This window comes from Polistes canadensis, unplaced genomic scaffold (genome assembly GCF_001313835.1).
Source record: "Polistes canadensis isolate GaletaPanama2010 unplaced genomic scaffold, ASM131383v1 scaffold_476, whole genome shotgun sequence".
NCBI classification, from domain to species: Eukaryota; Metazoa; Arthropoda; class Insecta; order Hymenoptera; family Vespidae; genus Polistes; species Polistes canadensis.
This window is the reverse complement of record NW_014570023.1, coordinates 32,398-60,291: the sequence shown is the minus strand read 5'-3', so window position 1 is coordinate 60,291 and position 27,894 is coordinate 32,398. Positions and strand designations below refer to the sequence as shown.

Below are 27,894 nucleotides of genomic sequence, written 5' to 3'. Positions count from 1 at the left end.
TTCAATTCTTTTTCAACGAAACTCGATTGTAGTCAACCTGACATCTATTCTTTTTAGTTTYTAATAGCACTTTTTTAGCGTCACTAAAATATTTTTAATATGTTTAGAGGAAATTTTTGCTACTTTGTGGAATTAATCGTAGTAAAAACTATAAAATTTCTAAAAGAGTGCTATTAAACAGAAGCTATGAAACGTTCTCTTTCCAGTTTGAAATAGTATATTTACAAATAAAAAGTGTTAAGTCCGAAAAAATTTAGCAAACACCATTTATATTTCGACTTCTGCAGTCAAAAAAAATAAAAAATTTTTTTATGACAACGTTTTTCGGTTACTTTACGTAAAGAATTCTATTCTTTTTTAAAGAAACTCGATTGTAATAAACCTGACATCCATTCTGTTTAGTTCCTAGTAGCCCATTTTTATTGACGCTAAAAATTTTTAATATATTTAAAAAAATTTTTGCAATTTTCTGGAATAAACCGTAGTTAAATACTATAAAATTCTTAAAAGAGTGCTATTCTACTGAAGCTATGAAACGTTATCTTTCAATCTTTAAAGCGTATACTAACAAATAAAAAGTTTTATGTCAAAAATATTTAGCAAACATCATTTATATTTTTACTACTGCAGTCAAAAAAAAGAGAAAGGATAATTTTGTTACAACTTTTTTTGGTTACATTACTAAACTAAATTAAATTCTTTTCAACTAAACTCGATTGTAATAAACATAACATCCATTCTGTTTAGTTTCTATTAACCCACTTTTACTGTCGCTAAAAATTTTTTAATATATGAAAAAAAAAGTTTTTGCTACTTTCTGGATTAAACCGTAGTTAAAAACTGTAAAATTTCTAATAAATGTGCTATATAACAAAAGCTATAAAACATTTTCTTTCAGGTATTAAAGCGTATACTAACAAATAAAAATTGTTATGACCAATTACGTCTAGCAAATATCATTTATATTTTAACAACTGCTGTCCAAAAAAAAGGAAAAAATCATTTTAATACAGCTTTTTTTGGTTACTTTACGTGTTTAATTCAATTCATTTTTGACAAAACTCGATTGTAGTAAACCTAACATCTATTCTGTTAAGTTTCTAATAGCACATTTTTAGTGTCGGTACAAATTTTTTCTATGTATTTAAAAGAAATTTTCGTAATCTTGTGAATATAATTGTAGGTAAAAACTATAAATCTTTTGTAAAAGTTCTATTTTACAGAAACTATGAAACGTTTTCTTTCAAGCTTTAAAGCGTTTACTTACAAATAAAAAGTTTAAAGTCCGGAAAAATTTAGCAAACATCATTTATATTTCGACTACTGCATTCAGAAAAAAAAAAATCATTATCTTACAACATTTATTTGTTACTTTACTTGAAGAATTGAATTCTCTTTCGATGAAATTTGATTGTAGTCAACCTGACATCCAATCTGTCTAGTTTCTTACAGCACCTTTTTACCGTCGCTTAAAATATTTTAATATATTGAGGAAAAATTTTTACTTCTTTCTAAATTGAATAATTGTGGAAAACCATCAGATATCTAAAGAAGTGCTATATAACAAAAGCTATAAAACGTCTTCTTTTAAGTTTATAGCGTATACTTATAAATAAAAAGTGTTAAGTCTAAAAAAATTAAGCAAACATCATTTATATTTTGACTACTGCAATCAGAAAAAAGAGAAAAAATAATTTTATTTCTACTTTTTTTGGTTACTATACGTGTAGAATTCAATTCTCTTTGACGAAACTCGATTGTAATCAACCTGGCATCCATTCTTTTTAGTTTCTAGTAGCAAATTTTTACCGTCGCTAGAAATTATTAATATGTTTAAAAGAAAATTTCGCTACTTTGTGGATTAAATCGTCGTATAAAACTATAAAATTTCTAAAAAAGTGCTATTTATCAGAAGCTATAAAACGTWTTCTTTCAAGCTTAAAAGCGAATACTTACAAATAAAAAGTGTTAGGTCCGCCATATTTAGCAAACATCATTTATATTTTCACAACTCCAGTCCAAAAAAAAAGGAAAAAATCATTTTATCAAAACTTTTTTTGGTTACTTTACGTGTAGAATTTAATTCTTTTTCGACAATATTCGATTGTAGTCAACTTAACATCTATTCTGTTTAGTTTCAAATTGCACATTTTTACCAACACTTAAAATTTTTTAATGTATTTAAAAGAAATTTTCGCTACTTTGAGAATTTAATTGTAGTTAAATACTATAAAACTTCTATAAAAATGCTATTTAACAGAAGCTATGAAACGTTTTCTTTTATGCTTTAAAGCATTTACATGCAAATAAATAGTGTTCAGTCCGAAAAATTTAGCTAAGATTATTTATATTTCGACTACTGCAGTCAAAAAAGAAGAAAATAAATCATTTAATTACAAAATTTGTGGTTACTTTACGTGAAGAATTTTATTCTTTTTCAACTAAACTCGATTGTAATAAACCTGACATCTATTCTGTTTAGTTTCTATTAGCCCACTTTTACTGACGCTAAAAATTTTTCAATATATTTAAAAAGAAATTTTTGCTACTTTTTAGATTAAATTGTAGTTAAAAACTACAAAATTTTTAAAAACAGTCTATATAACAAAAGCTACAAAACGTTTTCTTTCAAGTTTTAAAGAGTATACTAAGAAATAAAAAGTTTTTAGTCCGATAAAATCTAGAAAACATTATTAATATTTTAACAACTGCTGTCTAAAAATAGAGAAAAAATCATTTTATTACAAATTTTTTTGGTCACTTTACGTACAGAATTCAATTATTTTTTGACAAAACTTGTTTGCAGGTAACCTGACATCCATTCGGTTTAGTTTTTAATAGCACATTTTTACCATCGCTAAAAATTTTTCAATATATTTAAAAGAAAATTTTGCTGCTTTTTTGATTGAATAATAGTTGAAAACTATCAGATTTCTACAGAAGTGCTATAAAACAAAAGCTATACAACGTTTCCATTCAAGTTTTGAAGCGTATAATAACAAAAAAAAAATAAATCCGATAAAATCTAGCAAATATCATTTATATTTCAACAAATGCAGTTTTAAAAAAGAGAAAAAATCATTTTATTACTACTTTTTGTAGGTAATCAACGCGTAGAATTCAATTCTTTTACGACGAAATTCGATTGTAGTCAACCTAAAATCTATTCTGTTTCGTTTCTAATAGCACATTTTTATCGTTGTCGAAAATTTTTTAATATACTTAAAAGAAATTTCTGCTGCTTTCTGGATTAAACAGTAGTGGAAAACTATTAGATTTCTAAAGAAGTGCTTTATAACAAAAGCTTTAAAACGTTTTCTTTTAAGTTTTATAGCATATACTTACAAATAAAATGTGTTAAGTCAGATAAAATCTAGCAAATATTATTTATATTTTAACAACTCAATCTACTACAGGGGATAGCTTTTTACGGAATTCATGAGACCGGGCGAACATTTACTCGATTATTTTGGTCGAATAAAGGAACTCACCCAGTTGGTTCTAGACGAAACGACGAAAAACTCGGGGCGTGTGGAGCGCAGGGTGGAGATGGCAATTGAGAAAGAGGGATTGCATGCACTCATAGGGGTCTACCTCGGGATTATAAGACAGCACTAAAATTTGAGTATTATAGCAACTTTGACAAGATTTTAATTTGCCTCCTAAGAATAGACAAGCAAATCAAAGAGGAAGATAGTAAATAAGGCATCTCAATGATTAAAAGTCGCGTCGCAAACGTTAAACAAATAAACGAATCTATAAACTGTAGGTATTGTAAAAAAGACGGCCATTCAGAGGACAATTATGGGTAGAAGAAGGGTTACCCTTTCTCTTCCAAACCTGAGAAAAAATCTCCCAGCAAACCTAAATCTCCTACTAAATCTGAATCTCTTTTTTGGACTTCAGTGGTTAGAGTATAAAGGACATTAGCTAAATTTTTTTGAACTTACCTCTTTTTAGTCGTAAGTATACGCTTCAAAGCCTGAAAGAAAACGTTTTATAGCTTCTGTTAAATAGCCCTTTTATAGAAATCTGATAGCTTTTAGTACTATTTAGACTAGAAAGCAACGAAAATTTCTTTTAAATATATTAAGAAATTTTCAACGACGATAAAAATGTGCTATTAGAAACAAAACAAAATTGATGTCAGTGTTGCGACCGATGCCTTAATCGGTACTCCAGTGGATTGTACAGTGAATCGAAAATGCCCTCACGGGTGATATAGAGATTGCTTATTAATAGGAAGGATGATAGGAAAATAAAACACCAGTAACTAATATATTTGAGTCCAGTCAGTACTAAAAAGTACGCTTTATTTGGATCGTCAGGGAAAAGCCTTTAAGCATAAAAACCATGGTTGGAACGTGAAGGAAGAATCCGTACAAATCAGAATAATTCTTACCACGTGCAGGACCGCCTTTGTCCCTTGTCACTGGCTGAACTTAAATGATGTAGTATTGCGCAAAAAAATAATTTTTCTTGAAATGGTTCTCGCAAGTTTTAGCTTTCCAAGTTAGATGAATCTCGAGCGAAAAATCACGAGTGACGAATCGCAAGTGATGAATGATGAATGCCGAGTGCCGAGTGCTGATTGCCAAATGCCGAAATGATGAGTGACAAAGGCACCTAAGCGCGAGTTCGCGCTACGCTTTATACGAAAACGCGATGCAATGCTGGACCAATCACCGACAAGCCCGATGATAACGCGATTGCCGATATATATGATTGGCGTAATGAATGTAGTGGTAGAGCGCGAGCTAGAAGAAAGAAGGAGCCCTTACAATGGACTTGGCGCTCCCTTGGTTACCACCAAAAAAATATACTTTCCTGTCGCGCGTGTCTCACGCCTCGGCAGGTCCTTACACGCCCCAGCGCTTCGTCCTACTCACTCGTTGCGTAGGATACGTAGGATTGCGTAGGATGCTTTAGAGATCTTATAGCTTCCTACTAGGATTTATACCAGAAAAAAGCAAAAATATATTTTAAATATATTGAAAAATTTTTAAGTACTGTGAAAAATGTGCTATTAGAAACTAAACAGATTGCATGTCAGGTTAACTACCGTCGATTTTCGTCAAAAAATTATTAAATTCTACACGCAAAGAATACCAAAATAATTTTAATGGAATGGTTTTTTCTTTTTCTTGGACTGCAGTGGTCGGAATATCAATGATATCTGCTGAATTTTTTTGGCCTAAAAATTTATATTTGCAAGTATACAATTTAAAGCATAAACAAACGTTTCATAACTTCTAGTAATTACAACTTCTTTAGAAATCTAATAGTTTTCCACAAAGATTCAATCCAGAAAACAGAAAAAATATCTTTTAAATATATTGGAAAATTTTTAGGAACTGTAAAAAATGTGCTAAAGGAAACTAAACAGATTGGATTTCAGGTCAACCCTAATCGATTTTCATGGAAAAAGAATTGAATTCTACACGTAAATAAATCTAGATAGTTGTAATAGATTGATTTTTTCTCTTTCTTGGACTGCAGTGTTCGGAATAATAATGATATCAACTAAATTTTTTTAGAATAATTATTTATATTCGTGAGTATACGCTTAAAAGCTTGAAAGCAAAAGTTTCATTACTTCTGGTAAACAAGACTTTTTTGGAAATGTTTTAGTTTTCAACTAAGAATAAATCTGGAGAGCAGTGAAAATTTCTTGTGAATATATTTAAAAATTTATAGATATGGAAAAAAATGTGCTATTTGAAACTAAATTCTTGTCCGAAAAAATTGAATTCTACACCTAAAGTAATCCAAAATAGTTGTAAGAGAATGATTTTTTCACTTTCCTAAACTGCATTAGTCGGATTTTCAATGATATCAGCTCAATTTTTTTAGACTTTATATTTATATTCGTAAGTATACGCTTCAAAGTTAGAAAGCAAAAGTTTCCTTACATCTGGTAAATAGGACTTCTTTAGAAATCTGATAGTTTCCCACTGAAATTCCATCCGGAAAGCAGCGAGAATTTTTTTTAAATGTATTTTAAAAATGGTAAAGACGGTGAAAAATATTTTTATTCAAGCTAAACTGATTGGATGTAAGGTTAACTAAAATCGATTTTCGTCGGATAAGAGTTCAGTTCTACACGAAAAGTAAACAAAAATAGTTGTATTAGAATGATTTCTTCTCTTTCTTAGACTGCAGTGGTCAGATTATCACTGACATTAGCTCAATTTTTTCTGATTTATTAATTTTATTTGTAAGTATACGCTTTAAGGCTTGAAAGCAAACGTTTTAGAACTTATGTTAGACGGAACTTGTTTAAAAATCTGATAGTTTTCAACTTAGATTTATTCCGGAAAGCAGCAAAAATTTATTTTAAATATATTTAAAAATTTTTATAAACGGTGAAAAATATTCTAATTCAAGCTAAACTGATTGGATGTAAGGTTTACTAAAATCGATTTTCTTCGAAAAGAATTAAAGTTACACGTAAAGATAACTAGAATAGTTGTAATAGAACGATTTTTTTTTTTTCTGCAATTGAATGTGCAGGTAAAGTTTCATGTGCAGTTTCAGTTGCAGTTGCAGTAACATGTACAGTGCTGTTGCATGTGCTGGTAAATATAAATGTGCAATTGCAAGATTATGTGCAGGTGCAGATCTATGTGTCCGTGGTTATATGCAGTTTTAGTTGTCCAGGCATTTACTCCTGCATTTAAATTTGGAAGCGCTGTGGAATAAGCAATTTCAAGTTAAGCTGTAGTTTACGTCGCAGTTGCAGTGGCAGGTGCTTTTGTATGTGCAGCTTTAGTTGCAGGTAATGTTGCAGTTTAATGTTCAGTTACAGTTGCATGTGCAATTGCAACTGTTGTTGCTATGGCAGTTGCAGTTGCAGTCTTACTTGCAGTTGCATTTGCAGTTGCATTTGCAGTAGCATTTGCATGTGAAAGTAAAAATTTAAAACGACATGTAATATCAAGTAAATGCAGTTGAAGTTACTGTTGCATGTGCAGTTTGATTGCATGTGCAGTTGCAGGTGCAGTTTTATTTGCAGTTACAGCTGCATTTGCTGTTACAGTTGCAGTTGCAATTGCTTTTTCACTTGCAGTTGCATGTGCAGTGTCCGTTGCTGTTGCATTTACAGAGAAATGTACAGTTGCAGTTCCAGTCGCAGATGTAGTTGCAGTTGCTGTTGCAGTATTATGTAAAAATGCAGTTGCCGTTGCATAAGCAGTTAAAGTTACAGTTGCCGTTACAATTACAGTTGCCGTAGTATGTGCAATAGCAGATGCATAAGTAATTGAATTTACATGTGCAGTTACAGTTGCAGTTATAGATAGTGTTTTAGTTGTAGTTCCATTTGCAGTTCTATTACTATTAGCAGTCAAATGTACAGTATCATTTTCCTGTACTGTTGAAGTCTCATGTACAGTTTCATTTAAATGTGAAGTGGTAAGTTTAGATACGGATACAGTATTACTTGCATGTGCAGTCTTAGTAGCAGTAGCAGTTGCAGATGCATGTGTAATTGCAGTAACATGTGCAGTTGTAGTTGCAGTAGCAGATACTATTTTAGTTGCAGTTGCATTTGCGGTGGCAGTCGCAGTTGCGGTTTCCTGCAAAGTTGCATTTGCTTTTGCTTTTGTATTTGTTTTTTGTATTTGTATAAGTAATAATATGTCATAATAAAAAATTTTAGTTACTTAAGGAAGTCCCAAATATAGGGACGAAACGTTCAACTGATAAATAGATTGTTCATCTAATTTAAACTTGTCCAAAAAAATATCCCTAAGATTAAACTTAGTAATAATATTAGAAAAATTTTGGATAAGAAAATTTATTATATTAACAGTAAATATTTATCTTTCGACCAATACTCTAGCATTTTCAGTTTTTTTGTTGCGTGTCATCAGTAAAGACAATGTAAAACAGTAGAGTTCGTCTATTGTCGTTGGAGCGTCCAAATTCTTATGAGCCTGATAGTAGTTAGATTCTTCGACAATATATTGTACGAGCTCCTCAGAAATAAATAGTTGAAAATAGTCTTAAAAAGATGACGATCTAGGTAATTTCGTCTTTATTCCTGAGTCTTTCGTAGAAAATGGATGTATTCGTGGCATAAAATTTTTAGTCGTTTATGTTAGATTGCACTTCTTCTCAGCATCATTTTTAATTGACTCGGATTCCGAATCTGTTGTGCTGCATATGGTAATTCGGCGTCGTTTAGGCAAGTTAAAATTATCCTCATTTGTTTCCGTATCAGATAGTCCATTTTAAAACATTATATTTCTTGTATTCCGTGCATACATTTTTCAAGAGTATGAACTGTTTCTAAAAAGATATTTTCAAAAAAAATTTTACCCAGCGATTCCTATTTTTTATACAAATTGATAACTATACCTCAAGCTTATCTACTTAGATTCTTGTAAAAATTCTACATGAAATTCTGTCGCCATCAATGAATATACGATAAGATTTTTAATGTGAAACAGTATTCGATCGTTTATAATTATGTCTCAAACAGGTAGCGTCAAGTGTTATCTTAACAATGAGTAATTTTATAAAATGATCTATAATTCAATATGTCAATAAAATCAACGAAAATGGTCTGTTGATAACGAAAAAATCTACATTATCTACTGCAGATTACCCATGTGTATGAATCATTTAAATGTTAAATGTATAGGATGACGACCCAGATGTCGTCGCGTTGCTGCCGCCTATAAGCGGCGCTCGTACCTACAAGACATTTTATGCGCGGCGCTTATAGGCGGCGCTCGTACCCACAGGTCATACTGTGCGCGCCGCTTATAAGCAGCGCCCAAAGCAAAAGGGTTATATTAGCAGTTGCATGTAAAGTTCCACGTGCAGCTACAGTTGCATTAGAAATGTCAGTTGAATGTGAAGTTGCAGTTTCATGTGCAGTTACCTTTTCATGTGCAGTTGAATTTGCAGTTGCAGTGGCATGAGCAGTTTTATTTACAGTTTCAATTGCAATTGCAGTTGCTTTGGTATGTGCAGCTGCAGTTGCATGTGCTGTTGCAGTTAAAGCTGCAATTGCAATATTATGTGCAGTTACTCTAAAAGTAATAGATGCATGTGCTTTTGCAGATGCATGTGCAGTTTTTTTGCAGCTTTAGTTACAGTTGCCGTTACATTTGCAGTTGCATTGCAGTTTAAGATGCAAGTTCAGTTGCTGTAGCATGTGCAGTTGCATGTGCAAAAACAAATGCAGCATAGATGACAGTTTAATATGCAGTTACAGCAGCATGTGCAGTGGTAATTGCATGTGCAGTTGCAGATGTAGTTGCATGTGCATAAGCAGTTGCAGTGCCTAATGTAGTTGCAGTTGCATTTAAAGTTGTATGTGCAGCTCAAGATTTGTTAACAATTGAAGGAGCAGATGCAGTTGCATGTGCAGTTAAATTTGAATGTGCAGTTGCAGTTGCATTTCAAGTATCAGTTGCGTGTGCTGTTGCTGTTGCCTTTGCAGTTTTAATTGCATTTGCCGTTACACTTGCATGTGCAGTAACGGCTACAGTTGCAGTTACTGTTTTACTTACAGTTGCATGTGCATTTTCAGTATGTTCTGCAGTTAAATGTTTAAATGCAGTCTCATGTACTGCTGCTGTTTTATGTCTAGTTACAATTGCCCGTTCAGTTGCATGTGCTTTTGCAGGTCATGTGCAATTAAGGTAGCAGTTAAAGTTAAATGTGCAGTTGCAGTCGCAGCTGCATGTGCAGGGGCAGTTGCATGTGCTGTTGCAGTTGCTTGTGTTATTGCAGCAGCAGTTTTTGTTGCATATACTGTTGCAGTTTCTTGTAAGGTTGCAGTTGCAGATGCATGTGCAGTTTAAGTTGCAGTAGCAGTTTCTTCTAACATTGGAGTTTCATGTGAAGTTGCTGTTGCAGTAGAAGTTGCAGTGGCATGTAAAGTTAGAGTTTCATGTAAATTTGCAGTTCAGTTGCAAGTAAAATTGTAGTTGCGGTTGCGTGGGCAGTCACAGTGGCAGTTTTAGTTGTATTAGCAGTTGCATCTGCGGTTGCATGTGCAGTTGCAGAATCATGTGCAATTTCAGTGTCAGTTAATGTAGCATGTGCATTTTTATATGCGGTAGCAGTTGCAAGTGCAGTTGAAGAATCAGTTGTAGTTGCATATGTAGTTAAGGTTACATGTGCACCTGCTGTCGCATGCGAAATTGCAGTAGCAGTAGCTATTGTAGTTGCAGTTTTATGATTAGCTTAAGATGCATGTTGTGACTGACGGCCTAATCGGTATTTCAATCGGTTTTTTCGTGAAAATAAAATGCGTTTATAGGTGATCTTAAGATTTATTATTGATATGAAGAAGGATATGGAAATAAAATACAAATAAATTCAATGCTTTTAAGCCTAGCCAGTACTAAAATGTACGCTCTATTAGCTCGTTAGGAAAATGCCTTTTAACTTAAATACCTGGATTAAAATCTATAAAAAAGAATCCGTACAAATTTAAAAAATTTTGGCAAGGTGCAGGACCGATTCTTTTTTTGTCGCTGGTTGAACTAAAATGATGTTTTGTTGCGTAATACAATAATTTTCTTCGATGTGGTTTTCTCGCAGGTCTTAGCTTTTTAAGGTCAGGAAGATGAATGTCGAATGATGTATGCTCAAATAAATAATAGTGAATGATGCTAATCGCGAGAACGCGCTAGGCTCTATAGGGAAACGCGATGCAGAGCCGAACAAATCACTAAAAAGCAGGATGATAACACAGCTATTGATACATACGTTTAGCGTAATAAATGTGGTAAAAGAGCGCAAGCTAAAGGAAAGAAGAAGCTCTTTCAAAGATCATAGCACTTTCTTCGTTACCACTAAAACAAAAATGCTTCCTTATCGCGAGTTACTCACGCCTCAGCAGGGCCGTACGCTTCAACGCTTGCCCTACTATCTCTTAGCGTAGGATACGCAACAATGCATTTGTAGTTGCTGTAGCCGCTGTTGCTGCTGGTGCAGTTTAGTGCTTAGATAAAAATGTAAACAAATAACTAATACCAAAAAAGTTTATTATTAGTTGCAAGAGCAGTAGCAGTTCCATGTGCAGTTGCTGAGTCAGTCACAGTTGCAAGTATATTTACAGATGCATGTGCTGTTGCAGTAGCAGATGCCGTTGCACATACAGTTTCTGTTGCAGATGCATGTGCAGTAGCAGTTGCAGTTGCATCAGCAGTTGCATTTTCAATTGAAGAATACTACAAAACAAAAACTGCAACAGCACATGCTAATGCAACTGCAACTAGTACTGACACTCTATTTTTCCCTGCAACTGCAAACTCAACTGCACATGCAACTAACACTGCAACTGCAACTGCAAATGCACATGCAACTGCACATTCTACAGGGACTGCAACTACTACTGCTAATGCAACTGTAACTGCGAATTCACATGTACTTGCCACTGCAAATGCAAAAGCAGCAGCAACGACATTTCAATATGCACTTGCTAATAGTGCTTTAAATACAGTTGACATGCATCTACACATGAACCAGCAACTGCACATGCAACACTAAATGCAACTGCAACTGCAAATGCTACTGCACGTGAGCTTGCAACTGCAAATACACCTACACCTGAACACGCAACAGCAGCTAGAACTGCACTAGCAAATTTACCTATTAGTGCTACTTAACTAGCAACTATAGATGCTCCTGCAACTGCAAAATCACGTCAAACTGCAAATGCCACTTTAATAGCAACTGCACATGCAATTGCAGCTGTAACTCCTAATTCACCTGCAACTGCACAATCACTTGCAAGTGCAACTGCATCAACACAAACAACTGCAACTGCAACTAAATCTTCTACTGCCACTGCAACTGCATATGCTACTGCAAATTAAACTGCTATTGCAACTGTACATTAAGTGTACATGCACAAACACGTGCACATGCATTAGCTAATAAAACTGCAACAGCTAATGCAACTGCAACTGCTATTGTACTTGCCATTGCGTATGAAACTTCAACTGAAACAGCATCTGCAACTAGAAATGCAACAGCAAATGTAGCTGCCTGTGCACTTGCAACTGCAACTGCAACTACAAATGTCACTGCCTTTGATCATGCACCTGCAAGCTATCATGAACCGGCAAATGCAACTAAAAATACACATACATCTGCAATTGCAACTGCATCTGCAACTAAAAATGATCCTTCACTTGCACATCAAACAGCTACTGCAACAAAAACAGAACCAAGACTTGCACATGCACCAGCAACTGCTACCGCAACTGCAAATGCACCTACACGTGCACATGCAACGGCAACTAAAACTGCAGAGGCAAATGCACCTAAACCTGCAATCAACTGTGCAACTAAAACTGCAGATCCAACACAAAATCCAGAAGAAACTACACAGTTAACTGCAATTTTAACTGTATCTGCAACAGAAGAGTCACTTTCATCTTTAACTGCACATAACACGGCTAGTGAAAAGGCAACAGAACCGGCAATTGTACATACATCTTTAACTGCAACCGCAACTGCAAATTTACCTGGCAATGAACATCTTACGGCCATTGCAACAGCTACTGCACATGCCACTTCGACTGTATCTGCAACAGCACATGCAAATAAAACTGCTACTTTACTTACAACTTTACATGCCACTATAACTGCAAAAAAACATGAAACTGCAATTAAATCTTACATATTTCGTGCAAATAAAACTGCAAATGCAAATCCAACAGCATCTGCACATTAACAAGCAGTAGCACATGCATCAGCAACTGCAAATGCAACGGCATATTCTACTGCAAATGCAACTGCAACTACACACGCAACGCTAACTGCACTTGCAGCAACAAATGAAACTTTAACTGCAGCAGCAGCTGAAACTGCAAATGCCACTGCACCTAAACCTTCAAAGGCGCCAGCAACTGCCACTTCTACAGCACTTTCAACTACTACTACATCAGCAACAGCAGTGGCCCCTGCAATGCTACTGCACATGCAACTGCAGCAGCATCTGCAAAGTAAACTGCAATTAAAACTGCAACTGCTACTGCACATTTACCAGCAGTAGCACATGCATTAGCAACTGCAACTGCAAATACACATGCGCCTGCGACTGCTGATAAAACGGCAAATGAAACTGTAACAGCAGAGGCAACTGCAATTGCCGTTGCTACTGCAATTTGATAAGCACCTAAACCTACATATGAATCAGCCAATGAGATTGCAACAGATAATTTACCTGCAATAACCTATACAACGGTAACTGCAACTGCTCCGACAAATGCAACTGCTACTTCAACAGTACTTGCCAATGCACATTATCCTACAACAGCACACAAAGCAAATTCTGCAACTGAAACAGAACCTTTAAATGCACATTTAACGGCAACTGCTAATGTAACTTAAAATGCACCTGTAAGTAAACATGCTACAGCAACAGAAACTGCACAGTTAACTGCAATTAAAGCTGCAAAGGCAAAGGCACCTGCACCAGCAATCAACCATGCAACTAAAACTGCAGGTGTATCAGCAAATGCAGAAGAAACGGCATACTTAACTGGATCTGCAACAGCTAATTTAAATTAACGTTTAAATGTACATAATAAAACTAGTGAAACTTCAAAAGAACCTGCCATTGTACATGCATCTTCAACTGATACTGCAACTTCAAATAAACCTGCTAATGAACATGCCACAGCAACTGAAACTGCTTCTGCACATAGAACTGCGACTGCATCAGCAACTAAAACTGCTACTAAAACTTAACATGCACCTGCAATCGACCATGCAACTGAACATGTCCCAGCAACAACAATTAATACTGCCCATGCAACAGAAACTGCAGCTGCAGCAGACCATGCAACTGCAACTTCTACTGTACTTATCACTGTACATGCAATAACTGCAACTGCACATGCATCTGCTACCGCGTATGTATCAGCAACTGCGACTGCAACTTCTCCTGCAACTGCGACTACTACTGTAAATGCAACAGCAACAGCATATTTACCTGCAAAAGCCCAAAGAACTGCAAATACAACTGCAAAGGCATCTGTACATTTACTAGCAGTTGCACATGCATCGGCAGCTGTTACTGCCACTGCTAATACACCTGCAACCTACAATACAACGGCAACTGCAATTGCAATTAAACCTTCTACTGTACATGCACCTACAATTTCACATGCTTTCGCGACGTCAACTAAAGCAGCAAATTTAACTGCCACTGCTACTGTAATAGCAAATATACATAAAACTACAACTTAACCAGCACAGAAAACTAAAAATGCAATCCTAATTGCAAAGTGTACTTGCAACTGCAAATGCAACAGCAACTGCGACAACAACTTCACCTGCAACTGCGACTACTACTGCAAATGCACATACTACTGCAAATGTAAATGCAACAGCAACTGCATATGCAACAACACATTTGGCTGCTACAGCTTATGAAACTGCAACTGTTACTGTACTTAAAAGCGTACATGCAACTACGAATGCAATTGCAAAAACAACTGCCACTGCAGCTTTACATGCACCTGCAACCAATCATGACACGGCAACTGCTACTGCGCATGCAACTGCTACTGCAAATACAACAGAAACTGCTACTGCAACTACAACTGCTAATGCCTTTGCACATGCAACTGAAACCGTCTATTTAACAGCAACTACAACTGCAAAGGTACGTAAAACTGCAATTGCCACTGTACTTTCAACCGTACAAGTATCTACACCTGCCAATAAATTTGCTACTAAAACTGCAACAGAAATTGCAACTGTTACTGCTACCGTACTTGCAACTAAAAATGCCACTGCAGTAGCAATTGCACAGTCCAATACAAATTCAACTGTCACTGCAACTGCAGAGGCACCGGTAACAAACCAAGCAATGGCAACTGCTGCTTTAACGGCACATGTAGCAACAACTGCATAGTAGTCTGCAAATTTAACTGCAACTGAAACAGCACATGAACGTTTAACTGCACAATTAAACTGCAACAGCATATTCAACTGCACATGTACTAGAAGTGGCACATGCATCGGCAACTGCTACTGCAACTGCTTATGAACCTGCAACCGACCATTTAACAGCAAATGAAACTGCGAAGGCACATAAAACTGCAATCGCAACTGTACCTTCTACTGTACATGCACCTACATCTGCTAATTCATTGGCTACTGCATCTGCAACAGCAACTGTAACTGCAACTGTTACTGTACTTGGCACTGCAAGTGATTCTAAAACTGACACTGCAACTGCAGCTGCAATTGCTACCGCTGCTTTACATGAACCTTATATCGACCGTGCAACGGCAACGACTACTGCACATGCACTTGCAACTGTACATGCAACTACAACTGCAACGTCTAGTGCGACTGCAAAAGCAACAACACACGCAATTGAAACTGCAACTAAACTTTCTGATGCAACTGCACCTGAACATGCTACTGCAAATGCAAGTTCAACTGTAACTTCACAATTACCTGTAACTGCAATTGAATTGAAAACTGCTACTGCCACAGAAAATGTAGCTGCAATTTTAACTGCCAATACATTTGCCTCTGTAAATGCAATAGCTCATGCCACTGCAACTAGAACATAACCTTCCACTGCAACTGCCACAGAACATGAAACTGCAACTGCTATTGTACATGCATTTCACGTAAAACTGTTACCGTGCTGGAAATTGTACATGCAACTAAAACTGAAACTTCACAAGCAACTGAAACATCACATGTAACAACAACTGCAACTGCAACTAAAACTGCTTCTGCAACTGCACATGCATCTGCAACCGACTATGTAACTTTAGCTGCAACTGCAACAGCACATATAACTGCAATTGCTACTGCACCTGCATTTGAAAATGCATCAACACCGGCACATGCAACAGCAACTGCAACTGCCGCTGCACATGCCTCTACCAATACAACTGCAACTGTACATAAAACAGCAACTGCAACAGAAAAGGGAAATGCTACTGCACTTGTCCCGGGAAATGCAAATGCAACTGCAACTGCACTTGCACTAATAATTGCACATGAATTAGAGACTGCTACTAAAAATGCAACTGCACATGCACCAGCAATTGCAAATGCATCAGCAACTGCACATGAAGCTGCAAAGGCCATTGCAACTGCTACTGCACATAAAGCTGCAAAAGCCATTGCAACTGCTACTGCACACACACATGCAACTACAAATGCAACTCTAACAGCACGTAAAACTGATACTGTATCTAAAACTGCACATTTAACGTCAAATGAAACAGCAACTGCAACGGCACTATAACCTTCAGTTGCAACTACTACTAAACAAGCAACTGAAACATCATCTTTACCTTTAACTGCAAATAAAACTGCAAAATAAGCTGCCACTGCAACTACATATGCCCCGGCAATTGCACATGCATTGGCAAATACAACTGCTACTGCACATTCAACTGCGAATGCAACTGCAACTAAACATGCAACTGCAAAAACATATGCCACAGCGTCTGCAACTAAGCATTTTACTGCAGCTGAAATTGCACACGCTACTAAAATGCAACTGCAACTGCAACTGCAAAATTACCCGTAACTGCATATAAAATAGCAACGGCAAATGAAACTGTATCTAAAACTTTAGCAACATTTGCCTCAGATTCTGCTACAGCACATGCAACTGCAACTATGACAAAATTTTTCACTGCAACTGCAACTGCTAATGCAACTGCACATGCAACTTCACATGCACTGGCAACTGCAAATGCAACAGCAACTGCAACTGAAGCTAGAACTGCCAATGCTTCTGCAAATGCCACTGTAACCAACCATGCAAAGGCTAATGCTACTAAAACCACCCATACATCTGCAATTGCCACAACACCAGCTACTACAAATGCACCTACACCTGCACATTTAACAGCAACTGCTACCTAAACAGCAAATGCCCCTACACCTGCACATGTACATTTTCCTAACACTGAACATGAACGGCATTACTACTGAAACAGCAAATACAACTGCAAATGACACTGTACCTTCCACTGTACCTACACCTACACCTGCACATGCAGCAGCAAATAAATCTACAAAAGCTAAGTCAACTTCAGCTGCAACTGCATATGCTACTACAAATGCAACTGCAACTGCACATGCAAAAGCAACTGCTACTGAAACCGCAAATGCAATTGAACTTGCCCTACAACTGCAAATTAAACTAAAACTGCACATTCTACTGCAACTGCACATAAAATAACAACTGCAATTTCAACGGCACATGCCACAGTAGGTGCAACTGCAACTACTGCTGCCACTGCGACTGCTCGTGCACCTGCAACCAGCAATACAACAGCAACTGCAATTGCAATAGCACCTTTTACTTCATATGCCTCTAAAACGGTACATGCTACCGCGACTGCAACTAAAGCAGCAAATTTACCCGCTGATGCTACTATACTAGAAATCTTACATGCAACTACAACTGTCACTGCACTTCAAACTGCAAATGCATCTTTAATTACATATGCACATGTACTTGCAACTGCAAATGCACTAGCAACTTTACCTGCAACTGCAACTACTATTGCAAATGCAACAGCACCTGCATCTTCACGTGCTATTGCTCATAGAACTGCAAATACAACAGCAACTGCATAGGCATTTTTACTAGCAGATGCACAGGCATCGGCAACTGCAACTACTACTGCAAATGCACATTCTACTGCAAATGTAACTGCAACAGCAACTGCAACTGCAAGTGCACCTGCAACTGAACATTCTTTGGCAACAGCAATTACTACTGCACATGTAACTGCAGAAAAATCTGCCATTGCAACAAAACATGCCTTCGCAATTTCTCATGCATCGTGAATTGTAACAGCAACTGCAAATGCTATTGCAACTGTAGCTGTTTCTGCGACTGCAAATAAAACTGCACATGCACCTGCAACTGCCCATGCAACGGCCACTGCCACTGCACATAAACCTTTAACTCCTACGGTACGTGCAACTGCACCTGCACTAGCAACTATCACTGCATTTCCGTATGCCACTACAGCTGCAGTTGCTAAAACACATTAGCCTGTCCCAGAAGGGGATTGCACAGGAGCAATCACAAATTTAGAAAAGAGTATAGTAAAAAAACAAATCCATTTTTAAAAGACCTTGGTTAAACAATTGGTAACACACATTGCACCAATAAACTCGCGACGTAACGCGAACACAACTTACATACTAATGTGGAACTTAGTAATAAATGTTGAACTTATAAACAAATGTGGAAGACTTACAAATAGTAGCAAATGTCGAAAACTTAGTATCTAATGTTGAACTCAGTAACAAGTGTAGAAAACTTACAATTAAAAGCAAATATCGAAAAATTAGTATCTAATGCGAACTAGATAAATACGTGCGGTAGTACCTCCCACTTTCGCAAACTGCTTCCCAAACCACCAACTTCTCTCCCGCAAAACGCCAACCTTGGAGAAGAATGTGCTGACGATTATTATTTTCGGAAGCGAATAGTTATTAATTACTATCAAGCGCGAATTCTCCGTAGTGTCTAAAGTATCAAGCTACTATCTAGAGCGATTTTTCCGAACTGCACGTGCGCTTACCGCAAAGCTAAAAAGAATTCTTTCCCACGGCTACAATGCACGTGTACAATTGTCGTGAAAGCCAAAGTTTAATCTGAATAAATTTTTAGTAGAGAAGATGGTAATATAGAAGGGCGAAGTCGGTATTAAAGACTTCCGACGGACCCGCTTACTGACCCTTTTGGTAGGTAAGGCAGGTTTCCCCCTATGAACGACAATTAATCAGTGCTGTTCTATTTACCACATTCTAACAAAATGCCAATATCGATGGCCGTTCATGTGAGAGTGCTTATAAATTATAAATAACCATGGAAAATATACTATCTGGAAAGAAAAATACAGCATACAAAAATATTACAGTATACAAATATAACAAAAATATTAAATAAATTCGAAATTTAAGCGTTCTCGACTTTTAACCCTTTCGCTACGGAAGTGTACTCCGTGAAAGTAACGCTGCTGTACGGAGCCTTTGCTCCGAAAAATGTCTCTCCAGTCAACTAAAGAAAAACTGAGTTAATTGTGTTTCTTGGCCAAAAACTTGATATAATGGTAACTCGACGACGCTGAAGCGAATGGTGCTAATTTTTTTGCCATTGGATCAGGAGATCTTTGAGAAAAAGGGTAAAAAAGGGTAAAAAAGAGTAAAAAACGGCCGTATTTTAGAATCTAGGCATTAAATCAAACAAAATATTAAACAAAAGTTGTGTAGAATTAGAAAATACATAAAAAGTGTTTTGAGGTGTATCTTCGTATGTGCAAAAATAAGTGAGAAAATAAAGGTGAAAGGTAATTGTAAGAGCGGGGGCAAGCCACGTTTCTACGTCGGTCTTTACAGGCAAGCGAGCTAGTGTGCGTTATCTTGGGGTCTCTCGGTCGTGAATGCGAGTGCGAGTAAGAAAAGAAAAGGATACTTCTCCCTTTCTATTTGTTTAGGCAATAGCGAGTATTTTTTATTGGGCCATCGTTTTTGTTGAGTGTTCTGTATTATATATTTCTGATATTTTTTCATGATTTAGGGAGAATTTTTCGTCTTAGCCATCGAGTGTCGAGCATTTTGTATACGAGTGCGAATGAGACAAGAAACCGATATTTCTCTTTTTCTTGTTTTTTCTTTGGAAGCAAGAATTTTTCGTTTTGACGATCAAGTGTCGAGCGTTCTGTATATCTACATATATATGGCGTATAAGCGCGGCATTTTTAAATCGAATCTTGATGCTTATAGTACGCCGTTTTTTTATTTATTGTCAAAAATAGTGAACCTTGATTGGAAGAAAAAAAATAATTCATTTTAACAGAAACTATTATTATTTAGTCAACAAATTATGTATTTTAGGAAATTTTAAATTAAAGATTTGTTGTCTCCTAAATACTTATTTGTGTATCAAATTGGATACATATTTGAAAAAGAAGAATTTTATATCTATACATAAAATTAAAATTCAAGATATACAGGAAAAGATATTCTAAAAACGTGGAATTTATTTTTTGTCTAGACATTATTTTAATTCATTTTTATTATGTTATAAGAAAACAGAAATACATTTTTATGCAGCTTCACAGTCACAAAAATTGTAAGAAAAAAATTGACAATTTGTCAAGTGGCACGCTAGCGTTAGTAGTATTATCTCTGCTATTCGCGCTTGGTTATTAACGTTCGATTCTTCGTGGGGGAATTATTTTTTTTTTTAAGTTTTTCTATCTATGAGTTAATACAAATTCTTTTTACATTTCTTCTTACATTTTTACAATCTTCGATTTAAAAATGCCGCGCTTATACGCCGATATATATATAGATATACAGAACGCTCGACACTCGATCGTCAAAACGAAGAATTCTCGCTTTCGAAGAAAAAATTAGAAAGAGAGAAATATCGGTTTCTTGTCTCACTCGCACTCGTATACATAACGCTGGACACTCGATGGCCAAGACGAGAAATTCTCGCTACAGCATGAAAAAATATCAGAAATATATAATACAGAACACTTAACAATTGATGGCCCAAACATAAAGAATAGCTATCGCTTAAAGAAATATTATCCATTTGTTTTCTCACTCGCACTCGCATTCACCACCAAGAGACCCTAAGATAACGCACACTAGTTCGCTCGCGTGTAAAACCAATGAAGAGGCGTGGCTTTCCCTCTCTCTTACAATTACCTTTCACCTTCGTTTTTTGCTTATTTTTGCACATACGAAGATACACCTTAAAACTTTTTTATGTATTTTATAATTCTCTACAACTTTTGTTTAAAACTTTTTTTGATTTAATGCCTAGATTCTAAGATACGGCCGTTTTTTACCCTTTTTCACCCTTTTTACCCTTTTTCTCAAAGATTTCCTGATCCAATTACAAAAAAATTAGCACGATTCGATTCAGCGTCGTCGAGTTACCATTATATTAAGTTTTTGGCCAGCTACCAAAAAATCGTTAGTTTTTTTTTATTGACTGGACTATATAATAAATAACATATTAAAATATCAAGTTTCTTAAAATAAATTTAGAATTTATTTCTTTTTAAAGTTTTTGCTATAACTTTAGAATCGTCATAATTGTCTGGTATTATTTATTTATAATAATAATAATAATAGTAAATAATAAAATATCTAAATATTAGCCTTAAAAAAGTGCTTTTAAAGATGGTGTAAATTTTATACCTTTGCTAAATGAATGATGCCATAGAAATCGACGCCGAGCTTAGATAGTCTTTCTTCAATGAATAGTAGTTAGGAGATTGACTGAACAAAATTTGGACTTTGATAAAATATATTTTGTCTAATTTCCATGTGATTTTTATCTGTATACATTTAAAATTGCTAAGCGTAAAGCTTAGTCGATGTTGATATTAAGGAAAAAAATATAAAAAATTAAATATATTTTAATAAGAATATTTCCTTTACAAAGTTTCTTAAAGATAAAACTTCTTAAGATTCATTACGATTTGAAACTCAACGAAACAAAAAACCAACACTGAAAAAAAGCAAACATTTACACATCTATTGGTAATTTATGAGATTTTAATAAAGTCAAACCAGAAGTGTCGCGATTTCTTAAAAAGATTAGGATAAAATTCCAATGACTTTCAACGGGGACTGTTATATGAATTTTGCATCGGATACAGCGCACCCATTGATGGAGTACCTAAGCACAAAATTAAATTTAAGACTTGTGCTGAATCGGCAAAACAATCAAAAACAGCAATTCACTCTGCATTTCAAAGATGTATTGATTAATTCCAAACCAAAGCATTTATGTGGGATAAGCGCCTCCAAGCCAAATACTTAAATAAGCATTCATGAAGAGATTGGACAATGGGCCTTTGATAAGTCAATGGATAAAGAGCAGTCGCCTGGAAAGCGGAAGACCCGGGTTCGAGTCCCGGTCCAGTCAGTCAGTCCAACGGCTCAATTTTTTCACGAATCCTACATTTATTTTATACTTTAGTTAAAATATTGTTAATACTTTAATTTTTAATAAAGAATAAAATATAAAAAATAATTAATCAGATAATAAATATTTATATTAAATAAAAAAAAAGGTGTGTGTGTACTTATGTACGTGCAACAAAAAATCGCATTTATCCATTTTAAAACCGGGAGATTCAAACGTGTTAATATGCGATTCATACTTTAAGTATAAACATGACAACGATGTATTTTTGTCACTGCTTTTTACGCGTTTTCCAACACAAGTCCGAAAAATTCGCACATGTAATTCTCTACTACTTAGAGAAATCTTAGCCAAATCGACTTTTTAAGCATTTTACAACTTTGGTATAATTTTCTTCTGTTAGCGAAAAAGTGCTCACTAATTCCGCTGTTCGTAAATCCGGTACAATCGCATCCCAGAGATAAGCGAATTTATCTTCTCTCGATTTATTTTTGATTTATATCTTTTTAAATCTACTTCAAAGAATTGCGATATAATCTTTAATATTTTTACGATTTCGGTGTTTCTGTATTGGCGGAAGACTGGTTTAACTGATAAAACTAGTTATTATACCTATTTACAAAGAAAATGTTGACAAATTGTTGTACGAAAGCTTTATATCTAAAATATAAAAACATTTTCCTATATCCGATTACCAACTATTTAAATTTAATCTAAATGATAGATCATTTTTTATAAAAGTCCAATACTCTATTAAATACTACAAGACGAGAGTTTTAAAATTTGTTTTTAAGACTATTTCAGAAACTATGTGTACTTCAAGTTTAGCTAGCAGCATTTACCTATGTAAATAGGTTCGCTTTTTTAAGGATCAAATTATGATCGAAAAACAGCAGGTCTTCTTCTTCTTCTTCTTCTTATTCGAACTTCGTCCTATAGCTTTTTCATTGCTATTTCTGGGAGCGATTTATTTTTTTTACCGAGGGTAAGTTGCTAGCCTCACCCTCAAACCCTCTTTTTTTGTCTGGGCTTGGGACAAGCTTAAGATGTTAACTACGCGGAGTCTTGGCATCAACGGCACACGGTATTTCCAAGCGGTTTACTCATCTTAGTACTAACTGCTTGACTTTGTGATCGAACGGGAACTAATGCTTTCAGCGCGGCATGGCCGTTGACAGAAACTGCAAGTCGATAATCATAACTCGTATTTCCTGAATTTCGATCTCTGTATTGTTCTCGACGATCAAGGAATTTAGAGAAAGTTATACACTTACCAGTACAATGAGTGTTTTACGAGATTTTTGGATATATTTTTCTTTTTAATAAGTTAATATTACTCAAAGATTATAATTCTTTGGTTGTCCAGTTTTTATCGAATTAAGAGCTCATTCTTCTGAATAGGATGCTAGTTCAATCAGATTGAACTGATATCTGAATACTAAGTCTGACTTAAGTATCTCTAATGAACTTCTAGGTTTACAGTCATTTTTATGCTGATCTTATCTTTTTTTAAGTTTTTGTTTTGTTTGTCCTAAATAACACATTAACATCGTATTTTGTACACTAAGTTCGACTGGTCAAATTTATCCACCTTTTCTTTTAATTTGGTGAATATAGAATTTATTTTTGTTAAATTATAGAAAACCAATTTGATATTCGTGTTTTTAAAACATTTATTAATTTTATTAGCTAATAGTTTAATGTACGGAAACTTAATGTATTTTTTATCTTGTTTATTCCGATTCCTTACACGATCTTTGTCTATTTTAAACTAATTAAGTACAATGTGTATGAGACTTGTGGGATAGTTGTTATTTTTTAGAAAATTCTCTATTTTTCTCCCATTTTCTATATGGAACTGTCTACCACTTAATGTTAGAGCTCTAAATAGTAAGCCTTTTATAGTTCCAATTTTTTTACTTATGGGATGGTTCGAATTATAATTAATACATCTCCCTGAGCTCTTTGATTTTACATACCAATTCGTTGATATGGTTTCGTCTTCATTTCTTATGATTGTTACATCTAAGAATCGTAATGTTCCGTTGTCTTCCACTTCGATGGTGAACTGGATTTTTTCATTTATCATATTAAAGGTTTTAAGTACTAATTTGATTCCATCTTTAGGTATTGCAGTAATAATATCATCTACATATACTTTTAAGTATGGGACTGCAAAGGGTAAATTGCCTTTAATTTTTTTTTAAAACGTGATTTATTACCAAATTCGCTACTATTGGGCTTGCTGGATTGCCCATGCTAGAACCATCAAGTTGTTGGTAAAAAGATCCATCGAATTTGAAGTAGCTTGATTTAAAACAAAATTTTATTATTTCCAGTAAGATGTTTTTTGGTATCAGTATGAAGTTTGTGAGTTTATCCCAGTCTTCATTTATCATTTTTATTACCAGTTTTTTCGGGATGTTCGTGAACAATGAGATTACATCTAACGATACTAATCTGTAATCTTCTTGTAGAGTAATTTTTGGTATGAATTCTACAAACTCAAAAGAATTCTTAACCGAAAACACAAATTTGTTTGTCATTAATTTCTAAAGTAAAAATGTAGTTAATTTGTAGCACGGTGAACGGATGCAGCTCACGACAGGTCTTATGGCCAAGCCTTGTTTGTGTTTTTCTTAGTCCATATAATTTTAGAGCGATTGAAATGTAAGATTTCATGTTCTTTTCTATATCTTCTGGGATAATCGATTCTTTCTTTAGTTTCGTTATCAAATTATTAGCTAATTTCTCGTATCTGCTGGTAGGATCATTATTCAATAATTGATATATATTTTTATCTTGTAACATTTTGTGCATTTCCTTTAAATATTCTTCTTTCTTCATGAGTACCGTGTTATTACTTTTGTCCGATCTCGTTACAATTAGATTCGGATTGTCTTTTAGGAAACGTTTTGTTGTTAGAAAGTTCGTCGTTATTTCATCCATCCATGGTCTTTTGTTATTCTTATAATAATTAGAAATTATATTTACAGCCTTAGCTCTTACATTGATTTGTTCGTCCCTTATATTCGTATTATCACTTTTCATGCTGTTAATATGTCTTACGCCTTCCTCTAAGTCTTTTATTAACGAACAAACTGGTACTTTATTCGGTCTTATCGGGATACCATACCCCGGTTCTAGAATTAATGTTTTTTCCACTTCGCGGCGTAACTCAACATCCATAAAATTATAAATACAATTATTATGTCTATTTATCCTATTGCTATTATGTGAAATATTATTTAACAAATTATTTAATTTTTTAATGTTGTTATTTTTTATAGTGTTAAATTTATTTTCATAGTTTTTATTGAAAAATGTTGCGCAATTTGTAAAATCTGTTACTGATAATTTATTCTTTAAAAAATTATGTGTTTTGCTGATGCTCTTTTCGATTGTCTTAACTTATCAAGCTGTAATTTTTATTTCTAATTTATTTGTTACATAATACTATTTTTATATGTATTTATGTATATATGTATTTTCTTAGGATTCTGCGTTTAATAAATAATAATAAATAAACAAAAAATGGTAAAGCTTGAAGATATAAAAAATTATACGTGAAATGGTAAATAATGAGAATATATTCGATTTCTATTTATTAGTATATTTAAGATAATTCTTTTTTTATATATCTGTAAAATAAGAAAATGTTTACTGTGATTCAAGGAATAAATTTCCCTTTATTATTTGTGCATGATGTCCAAAAATTTTTTGTTTTGAATTTTGTTACGATTACTATTACTCTGGAACCTGTGTTATATAAATACTATAAATGTAAAATAAATGTTAAAAATCAGCGATATAAAAAAACTACCTTAAAATTGTTAATGACTATCATATATACGAATAACTACGATAAAATGTTAACTGCAATTTAGGTAGTAAATATTGCGTTATTATTTGCGCAAGATGTTGAAAAATTTGTTTTTTTAAATTGTATTGTAATAATAGTTTTCTCTTTCTTGTATATATTTAAACATTAGGAAATATAAAACAATAATTTGAAAACAGATACACCAAAATGAATAAAAAAAACTTCCTCTATGAAGGATGGAACACAAAAACTAGCAGCACTAGAACCGACACGCTACACCTATCGCTATAGCACCACTTGATAGGCGGTCAAATTTAAGATAATGTAAACATGTATACAACAAAAATCAAAACTTTAGAAGCTTTTTTCTCAAAATTAGCAGGGCATTAAACAAAAATATCCTACGATAGCACTCTAAAACTATACTACTAATATACTAAAGCTCGATAAAATCCGTTGTTATCCCAGAGCAAGGTCCGTTTGATATATAAACAATTTATACCACAATACAAAATAATAAAACTAGGATCAAAACTTAACGAGGTACAAAGGTATAAATTCAAGTAGAGTTAAAATATTTTTTTTGGAAAATCGTGATTATCAAACTATACAAATACTGTCAGAAGCTATTTTACTTTCTGTATATAGAACTCAAACTAAGTACCTTTGTAAAAAAAAAGAAAAAACTGATTTGTGTACTTATATATGCACGTAAGAAGTTATACTTCTTTAGCGTACAGAAACGAATATTACCTCTAAAAACAATTAAAATAATAATAATTGTTTTATTGTTTTGTTGTAAAGAGGAATAGTTGAAGATCTACGTCCGATCAACACAGACGAATTATAGATCTGAATCGTTACGTATCCAGCAACATTTTTTAGGATCTTCTTGCCAATCTTTAGTAAATCTGGAAACTTAAGCTACAGAACATTTACTTCACTATCTTCATTTTATTCAATATAAATTAACTACAATTTTTCTGAATAGCAATATATAGTGTACATTTGTAAATAAAATAAAATATAACTTTATTAATAACTTTTATAAAATAAAGATATTAAATACAATTTAAATAAAATACAATTATAAAAATGAATAAAATAAAATAAACTTAGAAAAAAGAAAAACAATTTGTTAAATCAATACAAAGTATAATTTTTTATTAGCTTGTCAGGAAAAAGCCTTGTGGCATAAAAATCCTGGCTATAAAATTAAAAATATTAACGAATTGCGTCTAACAAAGGAATGACCACGTTTCTCACCTCTTGTTTGCTTCGCTTGTATACGGATTGAACAATAAAGCTCACCTTCTTTATGGAAGTATAAGGGAAACTTATACTTTGCTTATATCGCTTTGTTCGTCGGTTTCCTTTTAATTTCCTTGCTAATTGTGTAAAACGAGTCGTCGTAGACATCTAGTGGAAGAATAAGACAAGTGTCTCTGTTAAAGGAAACAGAACAGCGTGCTTAGCAACGGTTTACAGAGTTAGAAGGCGTGATAACAACATTTAGATATTCTCAATATTCTTAATATTTTCAAAATGATTGATTCGCGTATTTCAAGTATACGCTAGGAATCTATTATCTTTACAAATGGTACATAAATCGTTATCACGTTGAGTGCTGCACGAATTCTGAAGGAAATCCTCGTCAGGCCATGCTCGTTATTTTTAGTATTAAATAAATGTAAAATAAATGTAAATAACTTCAAAATAAAGACCAAACAAATATAAAATAAATAATTCGCAATAAAATATTAGTTTTGGATGTGACATTTAAATTATTTAAATTTGAACAGGTAATAACAGGCTGAGCCGATTGTTCGCAAATTAAATTAGAAGTTGACAGAATACATAAAATTTCATTCGCAGACAATTTATGTCCTAGTGCAATCATTTTTCTTCGCTGCATATACGGCCTACAACGTTCCGCATTAGATTGCGTTTTGTTTTCTTAATTTTCTATATTCTTCTTTCTACAAAGACATTATTCATTACTACTAAGTTTACTCTTAGGGAAGTTGTTTTTTTGGACGGGTTTAATTAAGATGAACACAATATTTATCCGTTGAACGTTTCGTCTCTATTTGAGACTTCCTCAGCAACTAAAATTATTTATTATGACATATTATTT

General features: G+C 34.2%; 4 protein-coding genes across 4 annotated transcripts in view; 1 reads left to right on the top strand and 3 right to left on the bottom strand.

Moving 5' to 3' along the window:
* Positions 1 to 6,956: 6,956 nt before the first annotated feature.
* Positions 6,957 to 9,166, bottom strand: LOC106792575 (platelet binding protein GspB-like). The gene is made up of 3 exons (XM_014759045.1): positions 9,106 to 9,166; positions 8,749 to 9,012; positions 6,957 to 7,600 (listed from the first exon to the last, which is right to left on the bottom strand). Exons 1-3 carry the CDS (start codon positions 9,164 to 9,166, stop codon positions 6,957 to 6,959), a joined length of 969 nt encoding a protein of 322 aa, XP_014614531.1.
* A 1,662-nt stretch (positions 9,167 to 10,828) lies between these two features.
* Positions 10,829 to 15,566, top strand: LOC106792574 (ice-structuring glycoprotein-like). Its single transcript, XM_014759043.1, has 11 exons — positions 10,829 to 10,868; positions 11,018 to 11,242; positions 11,494 to 11,544; positions 11,638 to 11,760; positions 11,901 to 12,659; positions 12,711 to 12,977; positions 13,172 to 13,356; positions 13,411 to 13,480; positions 13,796 to 14,156; positions 14,266 to 14,878; positions 15,072 to 15,566. The coding sequence occupies exons 1-11, from the start codon at positions 10,829 to 10,831 to the stop codon at positions 15,564 to 15,566; spliced, it is 3,189 nt and encodes a 1,062-aa protein (XP_014614529.1).
* A 196-nt stretch (positions 15,567 to 15,762) lies between these two features.
* LOC106792573 lies at positions 15,763 to 16,944 on the bottom strand. The gene is made up of 4 exons (XM_014759042.1): positions 16,927 to 16,944; positions 16,694 to 16,880; positions 16,538 to 16,612; positions 15,763 to 16,436 (listed from the first exon to the last, which is right to left on the bottom strand). The coding sequence occupies exons 1-4, from the start codon at positions 16,942 to 16,944 to the stop codon at positions 15,763 to 15,765; spliced, it is 954 nt and encodes a 317-aa protein (XP_014614528.1).
* A 4,695-nt stretch (positions 16,945 to 21,639) lies between these two features.
* Positions 21,640 to 27,894, bottom strand: part of LOC106792572 — a 12,369-nt gene continuing 6,114 nt past the window's right edge. The window contains exons 3-6 of the mRNA XM_014759041.1: positions 24,538 to 25,111; positions 24,157 to 24,431; positions 23,914 to 24,002; positions 21,640 to 21,685 (exon numbers count right to left, since the gene is read on the bottom strand). Of these exons, the coding sequence (XP_014614527.1) occupies positions 21,640 to 21,685; positions 23,914 to 24,002; positions 24,157 to 24,431; positions 24,538 to 25,111 (984 nt within the window). The remainder of the gene's footprint in view (positions 21,686 to 23,913; positions 24,003 to 24,156; positions 24,432 to 24,537; positions 25,112 to 27,894) is intronic.

What these genes read in the sequence shown, in the direction of transcription:
- LOC106792574 (XM_014759043.1), top strand. Translation starts at nt 10,829, where the DNA reads ATGCTTCCTTATCGCGAGTTACTCACGCCTCAGCAGGGCC. An exon ending in ACTCACGCCTCAGCAGGGCC is followed by an intron (nt 10,869 to 11,017) that starts GTACGCTTCAAC and finishes GTTTATTATTAG; the next exon opens with TTGCAAGAGCAGTAGCAGTT. An exon ending in AACTGCACAATCACTTGCAA is followed by an intron (nt 11,761 to 11,900) that starts GTGCAACTGCAT and finishes CACATGCATTAG; the next exon opens with CTAATAAAACTGCAACAGCT.
- LOC106792575 (XM_014759045.1), bottom strand. Translation starts at nt 9,166, where the DNA reads ATGCTACAGCAACTGAACTTGCATCTTAAACTGCAATGCAACTGCAAA. An exon ending in CTGCAAATGTAACGGCAACT is followed by an intron (nt 9,013 to 9,105) that starts GTAACTAAAGCT and finishes TTGCAATTGCAG; the next exon opens with CTTTAACTGCAACAGCACAT. An exon ending in CGGCGCGCACAGTATGACCT is followed by an intron (nt 7,601 to 8,748) that starts GTGGGTACGAGC and finishes CAAATACAAAAG; the next exon opens with CAAAAGCAAATGCAACTTTG.
- LOC106792573 (XM_014759042.1), bottom strand. An exon ending in ATTTGCAGTTGCCAGTGCAT is followed by an intron (nt 16,613 to 16,693) that starts GTGAAGTTGCAT and finishes CATGTGCTGTAG; the next exon opens with CAGAATCTGAGGCAAATGTT. An exon ending in TATTTTATATGCAGTTACGG is followed by an intron (nt 16,437 to 16,537) that starts GTAATTTTGCAG and finishes ATGTTTTTGCAG; the next exon opens with TTGCATGTTTAGTTGCAGTT.